At 54.8% G+C, this 14,034-nt stretch overlaps 1 protein-coding gene across 3 annotated transcripts in view; it reads left to right on the forward strand.

The window, feature by feature from the left end:
- The window catches only part of PRIMA1 (proline rich membrane anchor 1), a 61,894-nt gene extending 47,860 nt beyond the window's left edge, over positions 1-14,034 (forward strand). For 2 of the 3 annotated variants that reach the window (XM_082384625.1, XM_082384626.1), the window contains exon 5: positions 256-861. In XM_082384625.1, coding sequence (XP_082240751.1) covers positions 256-484 — 229 coding nt within the window. In that variant the 3' untranslated portion in view covers positions 485-861. Of the gene's footprint in view, positions 1-255; positions 862-10,835 lie in introns of those variants that run through there. The other variant, XM_082384627.1, reaches the window with a different exon arrangement.

Below are 14,034 nucleotides of genomic sequence, written 5' to 3' on the forward strand. Positions count from 1 at the left end.
CTAGGGTGTGGGCGGGGCTTCCTCCAGGGGGTGTGGGCAGGTCCACCGAGCGGTGGAATTCGTGAAGCGTTTCAGGACTAAAAGCGGTGGGAGCTCTTAGCACCCCTAGGACAACGGAATAATACAAGGGGAACCTAGAGAGCCCGGAGACTGGAAAGAAGGGCTAATCAGCAGGACCTGTGGTTGGAACTGCGGGAGATGCAGCCCCAAAACAGCAGGTCGGGGGAGAAAACTCCCCACCCTTTCTTTCTCCAGGCTCCCAGGTCTCCTGAAGGTGCCTCCCATTGGCCAAACCCAAGAAACAGAGGAGCCCAGGAGACACTGCATAGGTGTCAGCCTCCCGGGCCCACGTAGTAAACGGAGCACAGTCCCTTTTCTGCCCCAGCGCCAAGATCAGCAGCCTCCTCTGGGTGAAGACCCAGCCCTCTGCCGTCCAGACCCTCACAGACCAGAGAGGGCATCCCTGGCGCAGGAGGACGGATAATCAGTGACCGGAGGGGCTGCTGCTCACGGTCAGTGGGGGCAGAAATAGAGGCCAGTTCTCCCAGAACCCTCCTGGAAGGAAGCTTGACCTGGGGAAGGTGGATCAGCCTCTCGTGGGTTGGGGGAGAAGGAGCAAGCAGAAGTTACACCCGGTGCAGGAGAGCAAATGCCCCCTCCCGGCTCCCCCAGTTGACCTCCGTAAGAGATAGCCTGGCGCAGGCAGCTGTCTGTATGCATTTCTCTCCCGAGTAAGTGGAAGATTTCTTGCTCACAGTCAATTCTTTTTGGTTAATAATTCATCTGAAACATGCCTTTTCTCTCAGGAGACAAAAGCATTGCATGTCGCTATAAAACCATTAAAAGGAAAATTCAGTGATAGACCCTGCTTTCTTAAAAAAAAACACTCTCACAGCCTGGAGTCCTAGGGGAGGATTTCCAAGAGATCTTTGTGAATGGCCACAACACAGCCTTTTGGAGCCAGATTGCTGGGAGGATGGTTCTAGGATCAGCTGGGATGGGAAGGAGATGATTCTGGAGATGCCAGCTCAGCTTGGCATGTGGGGTGTGGCCGCAGGGATGAGAGAAGATGGGGGTGGGGGGCAGATGCAGAAGGAGCCACCCTCATGGTGCCCTCACTGGGCACTGACCTTGAAGGGAGGTGGGGTCTACTTAACACTTTCCACACACAGACTCAGTGACTCAAACTTCATCCTGTGACTCAACAATTGTTCCCAAGGTCCCAACTCTGTGCTGGGAGGTAAGGTGCTCACAGAGCATCCAGGTTGGGGGATCCCAGAGGAGGGGGCGCCTCACCTAGATCTGGGGTCTTGAGAAGTTTTTTGGAAGGAGATGGGCATCCCACGTGTTAGTCAGTGGGACTAACACGTGCAGTGGCCCCCAAGTCCCCTGTCAATAACCCACATTCTGGAGGGTTTCCAGCCATGGGGAGCCCACGCGGTCTGCATTTCAGTGGCTCCTTGCTCTGAGCTTGCTGTGAGCACAGGATGGTCAGGCCCCAGAGCCCTTGGGCATTCTGGACCTCGTGCTCCATCCAGGCCTCTTCCCCACCCCAGGCCTGGCATGTACCTGTCATCAGACAACAGGACAGCCTGGAGCTGTTAAAAGAACCCAGAATTGGAAGTCAAGACCCCCGCGTTCTGTTCCCAGCCCCAGCCCAGCTCAGTGGGTATCACTGCCCTCATCTTCAAAGTGAGGGTCCCTCAAGTCTCTGTCCAGTTCCCTGAGCCTTTGTTTCTCTGTCCTGGGATGGCAGGCGGACCACTGCCGCTAGGTCCTTCCACTGCCCGGACGTGTAAATACTGGGCCAGATGCCGGGGCTGTGCTTGGCCTGGGCGCTTTGGTGGTGGGTGCTTCAGGCACAGCCCCTGCCTTCACTGCACACATCCCTGGGGGGAGAAGTGGGTGTTAATCAGATTGCCCCCCAAAGGACCAGGAATTACAATGGGAGAGGACTACCTGGAGGGAAGACCAAGGCTCTGTGAACAGGGACGACAGAAGAACCTCTTGGTCCAGGGTGGGACAAGGACCTCAGACAAGCCAGAGTCGGGGAGAGGCATGGAGATCAAGCTCCAAGGTGCGGGGTGCCCAGTGCCTGGGAAGGAGGGCCAGGTGGCACCCCACAGGCCTGTGGGCCCTCAAGAGTGAGGTCGTTCTCCTAGGTGGGTTTGCAGCTTCTCTGCCGGCCACGCCCTTCATGCAGAGGCCTGTGCTGCAGAGACGGCCTCACCCCTCCCAGCCCCCTCCCTTGAGCTACCCCCACTCCCAAGGCACAAGAAGAACACCCTGCTTCCTTTGGTGGTGCATGGCACGGGTCCTTCACCCTCTGCCATCGATTTGCCATTAAGCCACTTGACAGCCACTTCCTTCTAATTTACAAGGTATTGGCTGAAAGACCAATAAAAGGCTGCAGAACAGTTTGGCCCGTCCTGCAGGCTGCTAATTGCAGACAATAAGCAAGCATGCTGTTCCCTGGGAGTACGCTGTGGTGTGCACACCTGAGAGTGCCTGGGCACCCGCATCGTTGCTGGGCTCCCGTGCGCATCAGCTTTTCGTGGTTGAGTTGCTTCCAGGAGAACAGGCACTTTTGAACACCCAAGTCTCCTTGATGGGCCTTAGAACCCACTGACTGGCATAAGCTGCTCAGTGAGCCAGTGCTGGTCCACACATATTTATCGAGCACCTACTGTGTGCTGGGGCCTAGACTAGATGTCAGGGATGTAGCGATAAACAGGACTGGGTCCCTGCCCGCCCCCTCCTTCTGGGGGAAGCAGAACAAACATACACACACTGGCAAATTAATAAATGAAGTGCTTTAAAAGACTGAGTGCTATGAAGAGGAAAAAAGAGAACCTCGGGGTAATGAGGGAGAGGAAGAGAAGGGGGTGGGAGAGGTGCTTCCCCTACCCCAGTGTCAGGAGTGCCGTACGTGCCTCTTGAGGCGGCTTTATGGTTAGAAAGTATGGTTAGGGCTTTGAACGTTCATTATCACTTTTTAATTTAATTTTTATTTTTATTAAAGCAACACATGCGCATAGTTAAAAATGTCAAATGAGTCACAGCCTATTAAGAAAACCAGCAGCCCTCTGATTGTCCCTCTTTCTCCCCAAATCTCATTCATAAGAGGCAACCACTTTTGAGTGTTAATTGTTCCTTCTGGTATTTCCCTCCATGTTCTAAGTGATGTGGATACTCTATTTACATTTTCTTTCAGTTTGAAACATTATCAACTGACTTTTCACTATAGCAGATACAAGGTTCAGGACCCTAACACTACCCACAGACGTACAAAGCGCTTCCCATCCACTTCCTATAGGTGTCTCCAGTGAGAGGTTCAGTGACTAGCCAGTGTCTCCCTTAGTAAGTGATAATGTAAATATTGATCACAGCTGAGTGTCCTATGATTTGTTTCCTTCCCTGGAGTTAGCGATGCCTCTTCCCAATATGGTCAAATACATCAGGTGATCAATCTGTCAGTTCCATGCTTGTCTTGGAGAATCCGTCCTCCTCTCCAGGTGGTTGGTAGCTCTCTGGGCTTGATGCACAGCCGTTGCGTTCTCCAACAGCCTTTCAAGCTCCCCTCTGGGAACTTGCTGCACTCAGCTCTCTCCCTCTCCTTCTCCCACTCCAGTTCTTTATTTCTTTAGCTTGACTCCATCGTGGAATTTGTCCAAGATCTTTCCTGAATCATAGACTTGATAGCAAGTCAGTTTAGTGAAGTTAGTTTTCTTTTTAGAATTGACGTTCTTTTTGGAGCTTTGGGATGGCCCAGAAGAGGGTTAGCTCTTACTGAGTGTATGGCAAGTCAAGAAGACCTGGTTCCCGGGCAGCTGGAATGCCATGGAGGAGGGCAAATGAGATTCTTGTGATGTCTGAGCCAGAATAAACCTCCATGGTCGTAGGAGGAAGCTGAGACCTGGATGGGGACAAGACGTGGCTCAGGTCACAGAGGTTTCCAGCTCTCCTCTCACATCCTTTGAGGACGCAGGGAGCTGCCCTCCTGGCTTCCAGCTGAGTCCTTACTGCTCACTCAAGACCCAGCTCAAACACACCTCCTCAGACATGGTGCCCTGGGCTGGGTTAGATCTTTCTTGCCCGCCAAGTGCTAGAGTTGTAGCTCTCCCTGGATTTACACTTCCGCTTTCTGCTCTAGGTCGGTTAATGTTGGTGTTTGCATGTGCATGTGCTCGTGCACGAGTGCGTGAGTGACTGTGCACACGCACACACACGCACACACAGGCACATTAGACGGGGGAGTGGTCGTCCTGTCTCACTCATCTCCTGTCTCTCCTCCACAGAGCCTGGCACACACCTGGCACGTGGTAACTCTTCCATGACTTCCTGTGGTGCAAATGGAGGCTTGTTTGTACAGACTTGCCAGAGTCTGCCTTTAAAAATGACAAACTCTATGTAGAATTTCAGTAAACTTAGTCATTTTGTTCCTCTCCCTCTGGGTGAGTGAAGTAGAATCTGCTATTAGAGTGAATAACGTGTGCACGGTTTTAATGCCTGGCCTCACCCCTTCATCAGTTTCCTGACCGTCTGCCATCTCCGCCCCCTCCCGCCAAGCCCCTGCCCGGTACCCAAGCTCCAGTGCACGCACACTGACTCAGCAGCCCGCTCTCCACGCCCGGAGAGGCCTGGCCTCCCTGCCACCCGTACATGACACACTCTCGGCTGAGACTGCCTCAGAGGAGACAGGCCCTGCCATCTGCTGCCTCCCCTGCCCCCCCAGAGGACACACCCAGCAGCCCAGCCCTCTCTTCCCCGGCCTCTGCTGAACTGCCTAGTTGGGGTTAGAGCAGGGGCCAGAGGAAGACAAGGTGGGCCGGGTCCGGGATTCGGAACAGGAGTGGAACCTCTTCATCCAGCCTCAACTTGCCATGAACTTCCAGGAGCAAGAAATTCACCTCGAATGCATCTTGCATCCCTGGGGTCTTGAGACTGGGGTTATCTTTTGCACCAACACCTCTTGGGACAGGTGGGGGCCTAATGCAGTGATTGGGTGCTTGAGACCCAGCCTTTCCCATCTGCCACTTCTATAGTAATGCCACTCCCCACAGGCCCCCAAATCCAACCTCTCTGGCTGGAATTTGAGACTATCATGTCTGGCTGTACCGTGAGTTAAGTTAGAAGTAGCATGCTCCGAGGAGGGACCCTTTTGGCATCGGTGCTGAGCACAGATGCATGGCCTCGGCTGCTCAGAAACCATCTTACTTCCTTTGGGACCTGGGCTGGATTCGGAGAGCTGGTTCCAGTGCTTTGCTGCAGGACCAAGACTCAACCTTCTAACTCCTGGGCCAGCACTCCTTCCCCTGAGCCACGCTGCCATCCTCTCGGCTGTCCCAGTGGTGGGATCAACACACAGATTTCTTTTGAGTCCCAGATGCCACAGTATCTCTCATTATTTTTACCATCACCACACTTCTCCCTCCAAGAAGAGATTGGGCCCAGAAGGGGCTGGGGCGCAGGGTGTCCTGACCTGCCTTGGGCTCAGATACTTACTTGGGCTTATTTGTGCTTCTCCCCCGCCCCAAGGGGTCCACATGCTGTGGTGGGTGATGAAATCCCATCCTGGTGGTAGGAGGCGTGCTGTAGGGACCAGCTGCTCTGTCTGCCCGGGATCCTCTGTTCAGGAGCCCTGCGGGGTGCGCCAGCAGATGGGAGGCTCAGACGGGTCCCTGCTTCTTAGGCCTTCTTCTTTTGTCACCAAGAAGCTCCATCCTCCCTGAACTCGTCTCTCCAGACATGCTGGGTCAAGGTTATGGGCAGGGTGAGGGGATAGACAGGAATCCCCGATACAAGGAGTCCTCTGATGGCTCCCACTGCACTCAGAATAAGATCCAGATGCCTTGTCCTGCCAGCCGGGTCCCGAGGCGGACATGAGCCCCAGAGCCTCCCCGGTGCCATCCTTCGACTTGCTCAGCAGATGTGGCCGAACAAGGACACCCTGGTGGCTGGTGGGGGGACGGTGAGCACAGGGGACGCGACTGGAGTGTGAGGTTGTTCATCAGCCACGTGTCTGGCTCGCCTTCCCCTGGTGATGGCAGAGGATGCGGGGTGGGAAATGGGGCTGCTGCTTCTCAGTCAGGGACACCCTCTGTGGCCCAGAAAGGCTTGTCTTTGGCTTCTTGACGAGGTTTGGAGAAATCTGCAGTCTACAGAGGCGTCTCATGGTGGAACCCTGTGTGTGTGTGTGTGTGTGTGTGTGAGCATGTATGTATGTGTGATATACATGTGCATGTATGTGTATGTGTGTGTGTAGTATGTGTATGTATGGGTGTGGGGAGAGCATGTATGAGTGTATATGTGTGCACGTATGTGTGGGTTTGTGTATTGTGTGTGTATATGGGGGTGTGTGTGTGATGTATGTATAGTGTGGTGTGTGTGTGTGTATGAGCATGTGTGTGATATACGTGTGCATGTATGTGTATATGTGTGTGTGTGTGTAGTGTGTATGTATGGGGGTGTGTGTGGGCATGTATGAGTGTATGTGTGTGCATGTATGTGTGGGTTTGTGTATTGTGTGTGTGATATACATGTGCATGTATGTGTATATGTGTGTGTGTAGTATGTGTATGTATGGGTGTGGGGGGGCATGTATGAGTGTATATGTGTGCATGTATGTGTATATGTGTGTGTGTGTGTAGTGTGTGTATGTATGGGTGTGTGTGTGGGCATGTATGAGGGTATATGTATATGTGTGCATGTATGTGTGGGTTTGTGTATTGTGTGTGTATATGGGGGTGTGTGTGTGACGTACGTGTAGTGTGGTATGTGTGTGTGCATCTGTGCGTACGTGTGTGTGTGTGTGTCGGGAGTGGGCTGTGGGGAGGATGAATGCCTTTGGAAGAGGGAATCTGAGACCTTTAACCTCACTTTGCTGAGAATGACCCTCCGTGGGGTGCGTGAGACAAGAAAGCAGCCGCAGCCCCCCCTCAAGCCCTCACAGCTGTTCTTCGCTTCCAGTTGCCCCACAGAGCAGGGGCTGCGGGTGGGGCCTGTGGCAGTCTTGCCAGCGTTGACCGAGAGGGCTCTGCCCGGCCCAGGCTGGACCAGGCGGTGTTCTGCAGGCAGTGAGCCATCGGCGCCGCCCTCCAAGCAGAGAACGGGGGGCCCCCTGTGCGCCAGGCCGGGGTGGGGTGGGCGTGGGGTCTCAAGGTGGGAAACCTCACCCTCCGACAGCTGGGAGTCGGGCACAGGGCCAAGGAAGAGCTCACTTCCCTTTCTCTTGGTTTTAGGAACCAGGCCATGTAGGCAGCCATTTGCGCCCATCTCTTCCCACACGAACCGGGTGGAAAGGCCTTTCTTTGGTTTAGCGGGACCTCCCCGGCTGGCTCACGGAGGGGCCCGGCTGGGTCCGCACAAGCCTCCCTAGCACTTCAGGAGCCCTGCAGGGTACACACTAGGTGGGAAGTCTGTACGGACTGGAGACCACTGGCTACTCCCCGCTGACCCCTTTCCAACCGCAGTACTGAGAGCTAACACACACTTATGGAGCACTTACTGTACGCCAGATGCTCATCTAGGGGCTTGACACGCATTAACGTATTTAATCCTCCCAACGGGCCTATGAAATGGACACCGTTATTGTGCCCATTTTATAGACCAGGAAACTGAGGCCTAGAGAGGTTAAGTGGCTTGCCCAAGGTCACACGGCTAGAAAGTGGTGGAGCTGGGTTTACTGAGCCTGATTCTTCCTCCCAGCACTTCTGCAGCGTCACACTGAAGAGCCGTGCCTAGAGAGAGGACGGAGACGGGGTTCAAGGCAGAGCCTTGTCCTGCCGTTGGTAAAGCTCCAGCTTCCACCGGGCTCCAGTGAACCCCAGAAGGGCTTCAGGACTGGGCTGGGGCAGCAGCCCAGGGGGCAGAGTGGATGGGGGCTCAGCTCCAGTGGGGGAGGGGAGCAGACCAAGTTCACATCTCAGAAAAACCCTTGGGACAGCCACTTCTCCCCTCAGCGCACCCAGGCTCTTGGACTGCTCCCGAGGCAGTGCTGCGCCCGCCAAATGTTGCCTTCTTTGCTGGGTGGAGCCCCTGCTGAGACCCCCTTTCCTGTCTAGGAAGCTGACTGAGTCACTGAGAAGGCCCTGGAGCTCTCTCCTGGCCCTGTCCCCAGTGTTCCCCCAGCCACGCCCTCTGAGCCACCGTTCTCCCCAAGGCCCCGGGAATGCAGAGGGGTCTCCCAGCCAGCAGCCTGCGTTAGAAATCTCTCCTCTCCTCCTGGCAGAAGGAATCCTACTCATTTCCTACCTACTCCCTAAAAAGCGCAGGAACTCTGTGCCCCCCAGGCTTTGTCCATTTCCCTGTGAGTTCCAGACCCCCTTCATCTCTTCATTATCCACCCCCTTTTTGTTTTTCTTTTTTTCTTTTTTTGGCTGTGCCATGAAGCATATGGGATCTTAGTTCCCTGTCCAGGGATCAAACCTGTGCCACCTGCAGTGGAAGCGCAGAGTCTTAACCACTGGACCACCAGGGAAGTCCCTCATTAGCCACCCTTGAAGGCCCTTAAGCCTCATCTCCCCTGCCCTGGACCCATTGCAGCTTATTTTTCAGACCTAGCCCAAGATTGAATATTTATTAGGGAGAAAAGCAGAAAAATCTTTGGGCCCAGAGATTTTTGCCTCTACTTTCTGGAACCCTGATTCTGATGAAATCCCTCTATATTAATGATGAATTTAGGAATCTCACTTAAGTCCATCGGTGGCCTCATGTTGGCAGCAACAAAGGATCTCACTGTAAGAATATGCATCCCCACACCCCATTTTCCGGGCCAGGTAAAACTCCCTGAGTCAGAAATCAAGCCCACCCAGCAAGGTCAGAGCTGCTTGAGGCCCCTGGAAAGGGGTGGGTGGGACAGGAGGAAAGGTAAAGGAGACAGAGGGAGAAAGGCCCAGGGGGAGAGGTCAACTCAGAGTCTATCATTTCCAGGAGCCCATCACAAACACGGCAACTTGTCTGAGCCCTTTCTGAATTCCAGAAAGTGTCTGTGAGCATCTACATAAATGGGGTTTTCAGACCCTAGAACATAGCATGTGCTGGGTTAAAGCAAAATGAGACAGGCTTCTGGGAGGACTCTTGAGAACTTTGGGGAATCTCCAAGAGGAGGATGGAGGAGGGCCTTCCTAAGGTGATTGGACCACAGAGCCCATTTGGGGGGGAATGCCTGCTTTATCATCAGTAGCAGCAGGATGCTGATTTAGCAGAAAGATGTCTGGACCAGGACATGGTAGTAGTGGGTGGTGCTCCAGGTCCCGCCACAAACTAGCTGGGAGGTCCTTGGGCAAGTCACAGCTCTCCCTAAGCCTCAGCTTCCCCATGAAATGAATCTCGTAACTTCAGGCTTAGCTTTTTCAGGGGACCGTTGTGAGAGGGGACGAGAAAGTGTGTGGCTGATAGCCATGTTGCCTCGGAGCAGGCCTGGTAGTCCCACCCCATGAAACTCCTGATAACCCGCTCACAGACCCTCCCTCCCCTAAACTAATCACCAGGGGCCTTATCCCATAGGCATCAAGCTGTCACCACCTACCAGGCCTTCTCCTGATGGGTTTGGGGAGGCTCTGAGGACATTTGAGAAGGCAGATGCAATCCCTAGGCTTTCAACCATGACCGCAAGTATTCAACTTAGACAACACACAATGAAAGCCAGTTCAGGCGCAGCCCCAGCGTTACTGGGGATACAGGAGGTGTCTGAGCTGCTGCCTCATGGGCCTCAGATCCACCCAAGAGACAGCAGGATTGTGGCATGGGGTCGGGTTACACAGCATGTATGGCATGGACCTGTTGGGAGGCTGTGGCCACTCAGGCCTGGGGCTGGGGCCCGAAGCCTTCCTGAACCATGCAGGAGAGGAGGTGGGATTTGAGCCAGGCCAGAAAGCAGTGCTGTGAAGTCAGAGTCTCAGCGAGTGGGCACGAGCCTTCTCAAAGCCTCCCTCCCAGCCTTCCCGATGCCCTGCGTTTGTAAGAGGAATGGCTCCTGGGGTTAAAGGGCCTCTGGAGTGAGTTTCAAATGGCTCGATGTGAAGTGTTTGAGAACCACTGGGGTGCACTAGTTTAGTCCGGACATTCACCATCACCACCACCACCACTGTTACCATCCCTACCGTCATCATCATTACCACTACCATCAACTGCACCCCCATTACTATTACTGCTGTCATGGCCATCATCACCACCACCATGACCATCACTATCTTCACCACCATCAACTCCACCAGGACCTCCATCCCCATTACTATTACCACCACTTCCACCCACCATCACTACCACCTTTACCATCACTGCCACCACCCCTGTCATCACCATCACCGCCTCCACCACCATTACCACCAGCACCACCATTACCACCAGCACCACCATCCACTTCATCACATTTTCCACCTGCCTTTGATCACACAGAGATAAGATTATAAAGTCCAACCACTAGCACCTCTCCTCTTTTAACCGTCTGCACCCCAAATATTCATCGTCACGTCTGTTGGCTCATAATCAAAGAGACCTACCAAAGCCTGACCAGATATCCTACTAGGCTGAGCGTACATTCTGGTTTGTCCAGAAGAGTTCCAAATCATGCCTGTTGTCCCTGCTCCATTATTCACGGCTCCCCTCTTTCACTGTCAGCTACGTTTGCATGACATTATATTGTCACCCTAGTTTAAGACCACATCCCGCTTCTCATTGAGTCCCACGAAGACTAGCACCCCAAGGGTGCTGACCTCGAACAGAGCCTGGCGGGAAAACTAGGAGGGTGAGATACCCCCCCGCCAGGCATCGATAACTAATGGATGCCCCTGCCCCCCCCCCCCTTGCCTTCCCGCTGCTGCCCCGGCCCCCAGGAAACCCCTGAGGAAAGAGGAAAACGGCACCGGTGTGGCTGAGTATCCCATGACCTCCTCGCACAGCAGCAAAGGGGTGGACGTGAACAGCGCCGTGCTGTGAGTCTGCAGGCCCTGGGCCGCCGGCCAGACGGGCACCTCGGCGGCACTAGTGGACACAGGAAAGCAGGTGGACACGAGCTGACCCTGGGCCTGTCGGGACTTCATTGCCTTGCAGGCCTCGAGCCTCCCGAAGGAGAAACCATACTCTGCCCAGCCTCGCCCCTGGTCAGTCCACGGGCAGGGGCGGCGGACACCGTGCTGAGCCAGGCTCACCTGCGTGCAGCACCCGGGGCGGCGCTGCCACCCGCGGCCCCGTCTCTTCCTTGTCTTGCGTTTGATCCGTTGACTGTCTCCGGGCTGCTGTCTAAAGCACACGCTCTGAGAAGGCAGGGAGTCTGTCTGCCGGGGCGGGGAGGCATCCCGCTTTAGCCAAAAGGAAACCTCTCCTCCTCCCCAGGAAGCCCGCCTGCTTCTTCCCTGACCAAGCTGTTCCCAACAGAAGCCATGGGCGCATCCGTGAGACGTCCCCGTTCAAAGGTGCTTCCCACACATCTGTCCGCCACCCCATCTGCAGCTGTCTCAGTCTTCAGGGCCTGCCTTCTCCCCACCCCCGTCCCCACCGACGCCTGGGGCCCCTGACTGCTGACCCCCTGCCACGGAGGGCCGGGAGCCCAGCCTGCAGAGTCCTCTCCGGACCCAGCAGAGGGGCCCATTCACACCCCGGGGTGGAGTCTGGCCATCCAGGGAAAAACGACTCACTGAACCTCAGGCCCGGGGCCCAGGAAGGACAGGGGCCACTACGCCGGTCCTCAGATTCATTCCCCCACCTGACCCTCGAGGAACCAACGCTTCCACGTGAGCCAGGCCCTGCCTTTCCCCCGGCAGAAGCCACCACTTGTGCCAAACCCACCGCCGGTCCTCTGGGCTGGGCCCACCCTGCCTGACGCCAGGGCCCCTGATGCTCCCCTGAGGCCTGGTACCCAGACCCTTCCCTGAGAGTCCCCAGGCCTCCCGTCACCCAGAAGGAGGCAGTGTTCTTCCTGTGGCTTGCTTTGAATGTCTTTTATGTTCTAAAAGCGCTGAGCCCTCCGGAGTGGTTGGTAGATGAAGGGAAGAAAAGGAGATGTGAGGAGAGGGACCCTCCAGGCCTGGGGACCCCCCTCTACTGGCCCAGTGACCCCCATCTGCCAGCCTCTTTGGCAGGTGGCCACCCGCGCCGTGGGTGCATTGCTAGGCCCTTGGAGACAGCAGCCTGTGGTTCTGCACAGCCCACGCGCTGGGAGAACACGCCCCGCGGTTCCCTCACTGCCACACACCTGCTGAGAAGGTACCCGACCCAGCCAGCGGCTCCACTGGCTGGCTATGTAGGGACTTAGCCTGGGGACCCTGACCGCCTCCTAAGCCATCAGTGTCGTTCTCTGGGGGGTGTTTGGGCCACAGGTGAGACTTTCCCATCCAGGGGAGACTGATAGACTGAAAACCAGTCCCCATTTGGGCTGAACCTTGAAACATCCATTGTCCAGGAGCCCTGGTGCCCACGGAATTGTCTGTGGGCCGAGCGCAGGGGAAAAGGTGAGTGTGCTGTGACCCTGACCCAGGTCCTGCTCCCAGGTCAGCGGGTACAGGCTGAGGGCAGGTCCATGGCAGACTCTCCCAGAAAGGATTTTTCCTGCTTTTCCATTTTCCCTGTGTGTGAGGCCTGAGTGTGGGTGTGGATTGGGTTTTGCTCTCCCCGTGCACCTTAGCACAGGGCCACCTGTGGCCTTCGTCCCTGGTGAGCACTTGACAGTAGTCATGGTTCATGCCCTCCAGTTCCCAAGGATGCAGATCTGGGTGACAAGCAGGCCAGAGGCTGTGGGTCCTCAGCGGGGCACACCCCACCCCAGCGCACTTCCCCCTACTACCTGCAGCCTCCTGCTGAGTCCCCCCTGATCCCTGAACACTGACCCAGGCGGGACCCCAGCCCTAAGCACACGCCATCCTGGGTTCGGAAGTGATAGGAGAGCACCTTCAGCCAGAGGGAAGGATCCGGGCTAAGGGATCGTGGAGTGCTGGACAGTCAGTCTCGGGGGGACCCCGAGGGGGGCAGGTCGCAGCCCGGCTTTTGCACAGACCTACTGGTCCACCTTCCCCAACCTGAGCTTCAACTTAGGCGGCCCGGATTTTGCAATTAGCCTAATCCTCCAGCCCCGGCGAGGCTCCCCACGAGGAACCCCGGTGAACCATCCATCCATCACTCTGGGGCCAGTATCTCCTTCCCTGGAGACACACAGCCAGGTCTCCATGAAAAGCTAACGTTTGTGCATAAATTCCCCCAAATTGGGTTTGTCAAATCTCCTCTCACCAGTTAGTGAAAACTGAGAGAAGGGCCCAGTTTTGAAAAGAGAATTCACTTGAGAACAAACCCAGAACCAGCCATTTGGAAGACAGCTCTCATGGGTGCAGGGGGAGAGCCCCACTGGATTTTCAGCTTAAGCAACAGAAGCAACCAAAACCGCCCCAGCCTGGTGTTTGAGCTTAGAACTTTAACTTAAGGAATGTATCTGCAGCCCCTAAACACGGACCAATCCTCAGACTAGTCTGAACTTTCGAGAACGAAATGCACATTCCTTCTCTGCATTTTCTCAAATAGATATGTTTCAACCGTCTCCTAGTTGAGCCCAACTTTAGAGTGGCATATAGATCTCCCAGAGTTTTCAGGTGTTCCTTAGAAGCTTCTAAAGCAAGTTTTGGAAGAAAGACTAATAGCTGTAAAAATATAGACATATATATTATATATAGTTATATATATATTTAAAGAGATATCTATATCTATATATATATATAATTACTGTACTCTCTGAATCTGTACAAAGTATGATTTAAACAGCCCAGGTAGTGTGAGATATCTAATGCATGAATGTAAATACCCTGAGACCTGCCTTCCTAACCGTGTGCCGAGAGTACCCGGGAAGATGGCTCTTATTCCCAGGAGTTCGGTCTCAATGGACAAATATACACATCGGTGCCGTCCTGCCCGCCAACAAGCCACTGATGTCGACTCTGTGCTGAGATGTTGCACAGGAAGCAGGACCGGCAGCGCTGGGGGGGGCTCCATGATACTTATGAGGAAGAAAGCACCATGCCTTTTTATTTTCAATAAAAATATACTTATAAA

Source organism: Balaenoptera borealis, assembly GCF_965194805.1.
Source record: "Balaenoptera borealis genome assembly, chromosome: 3".
NCBI lineage: Eukaryota > Metazoa > Chordata > Mammalia > Artiodactyla > Balaenopteridae > Balaenoptera > Balaenoptera borealis.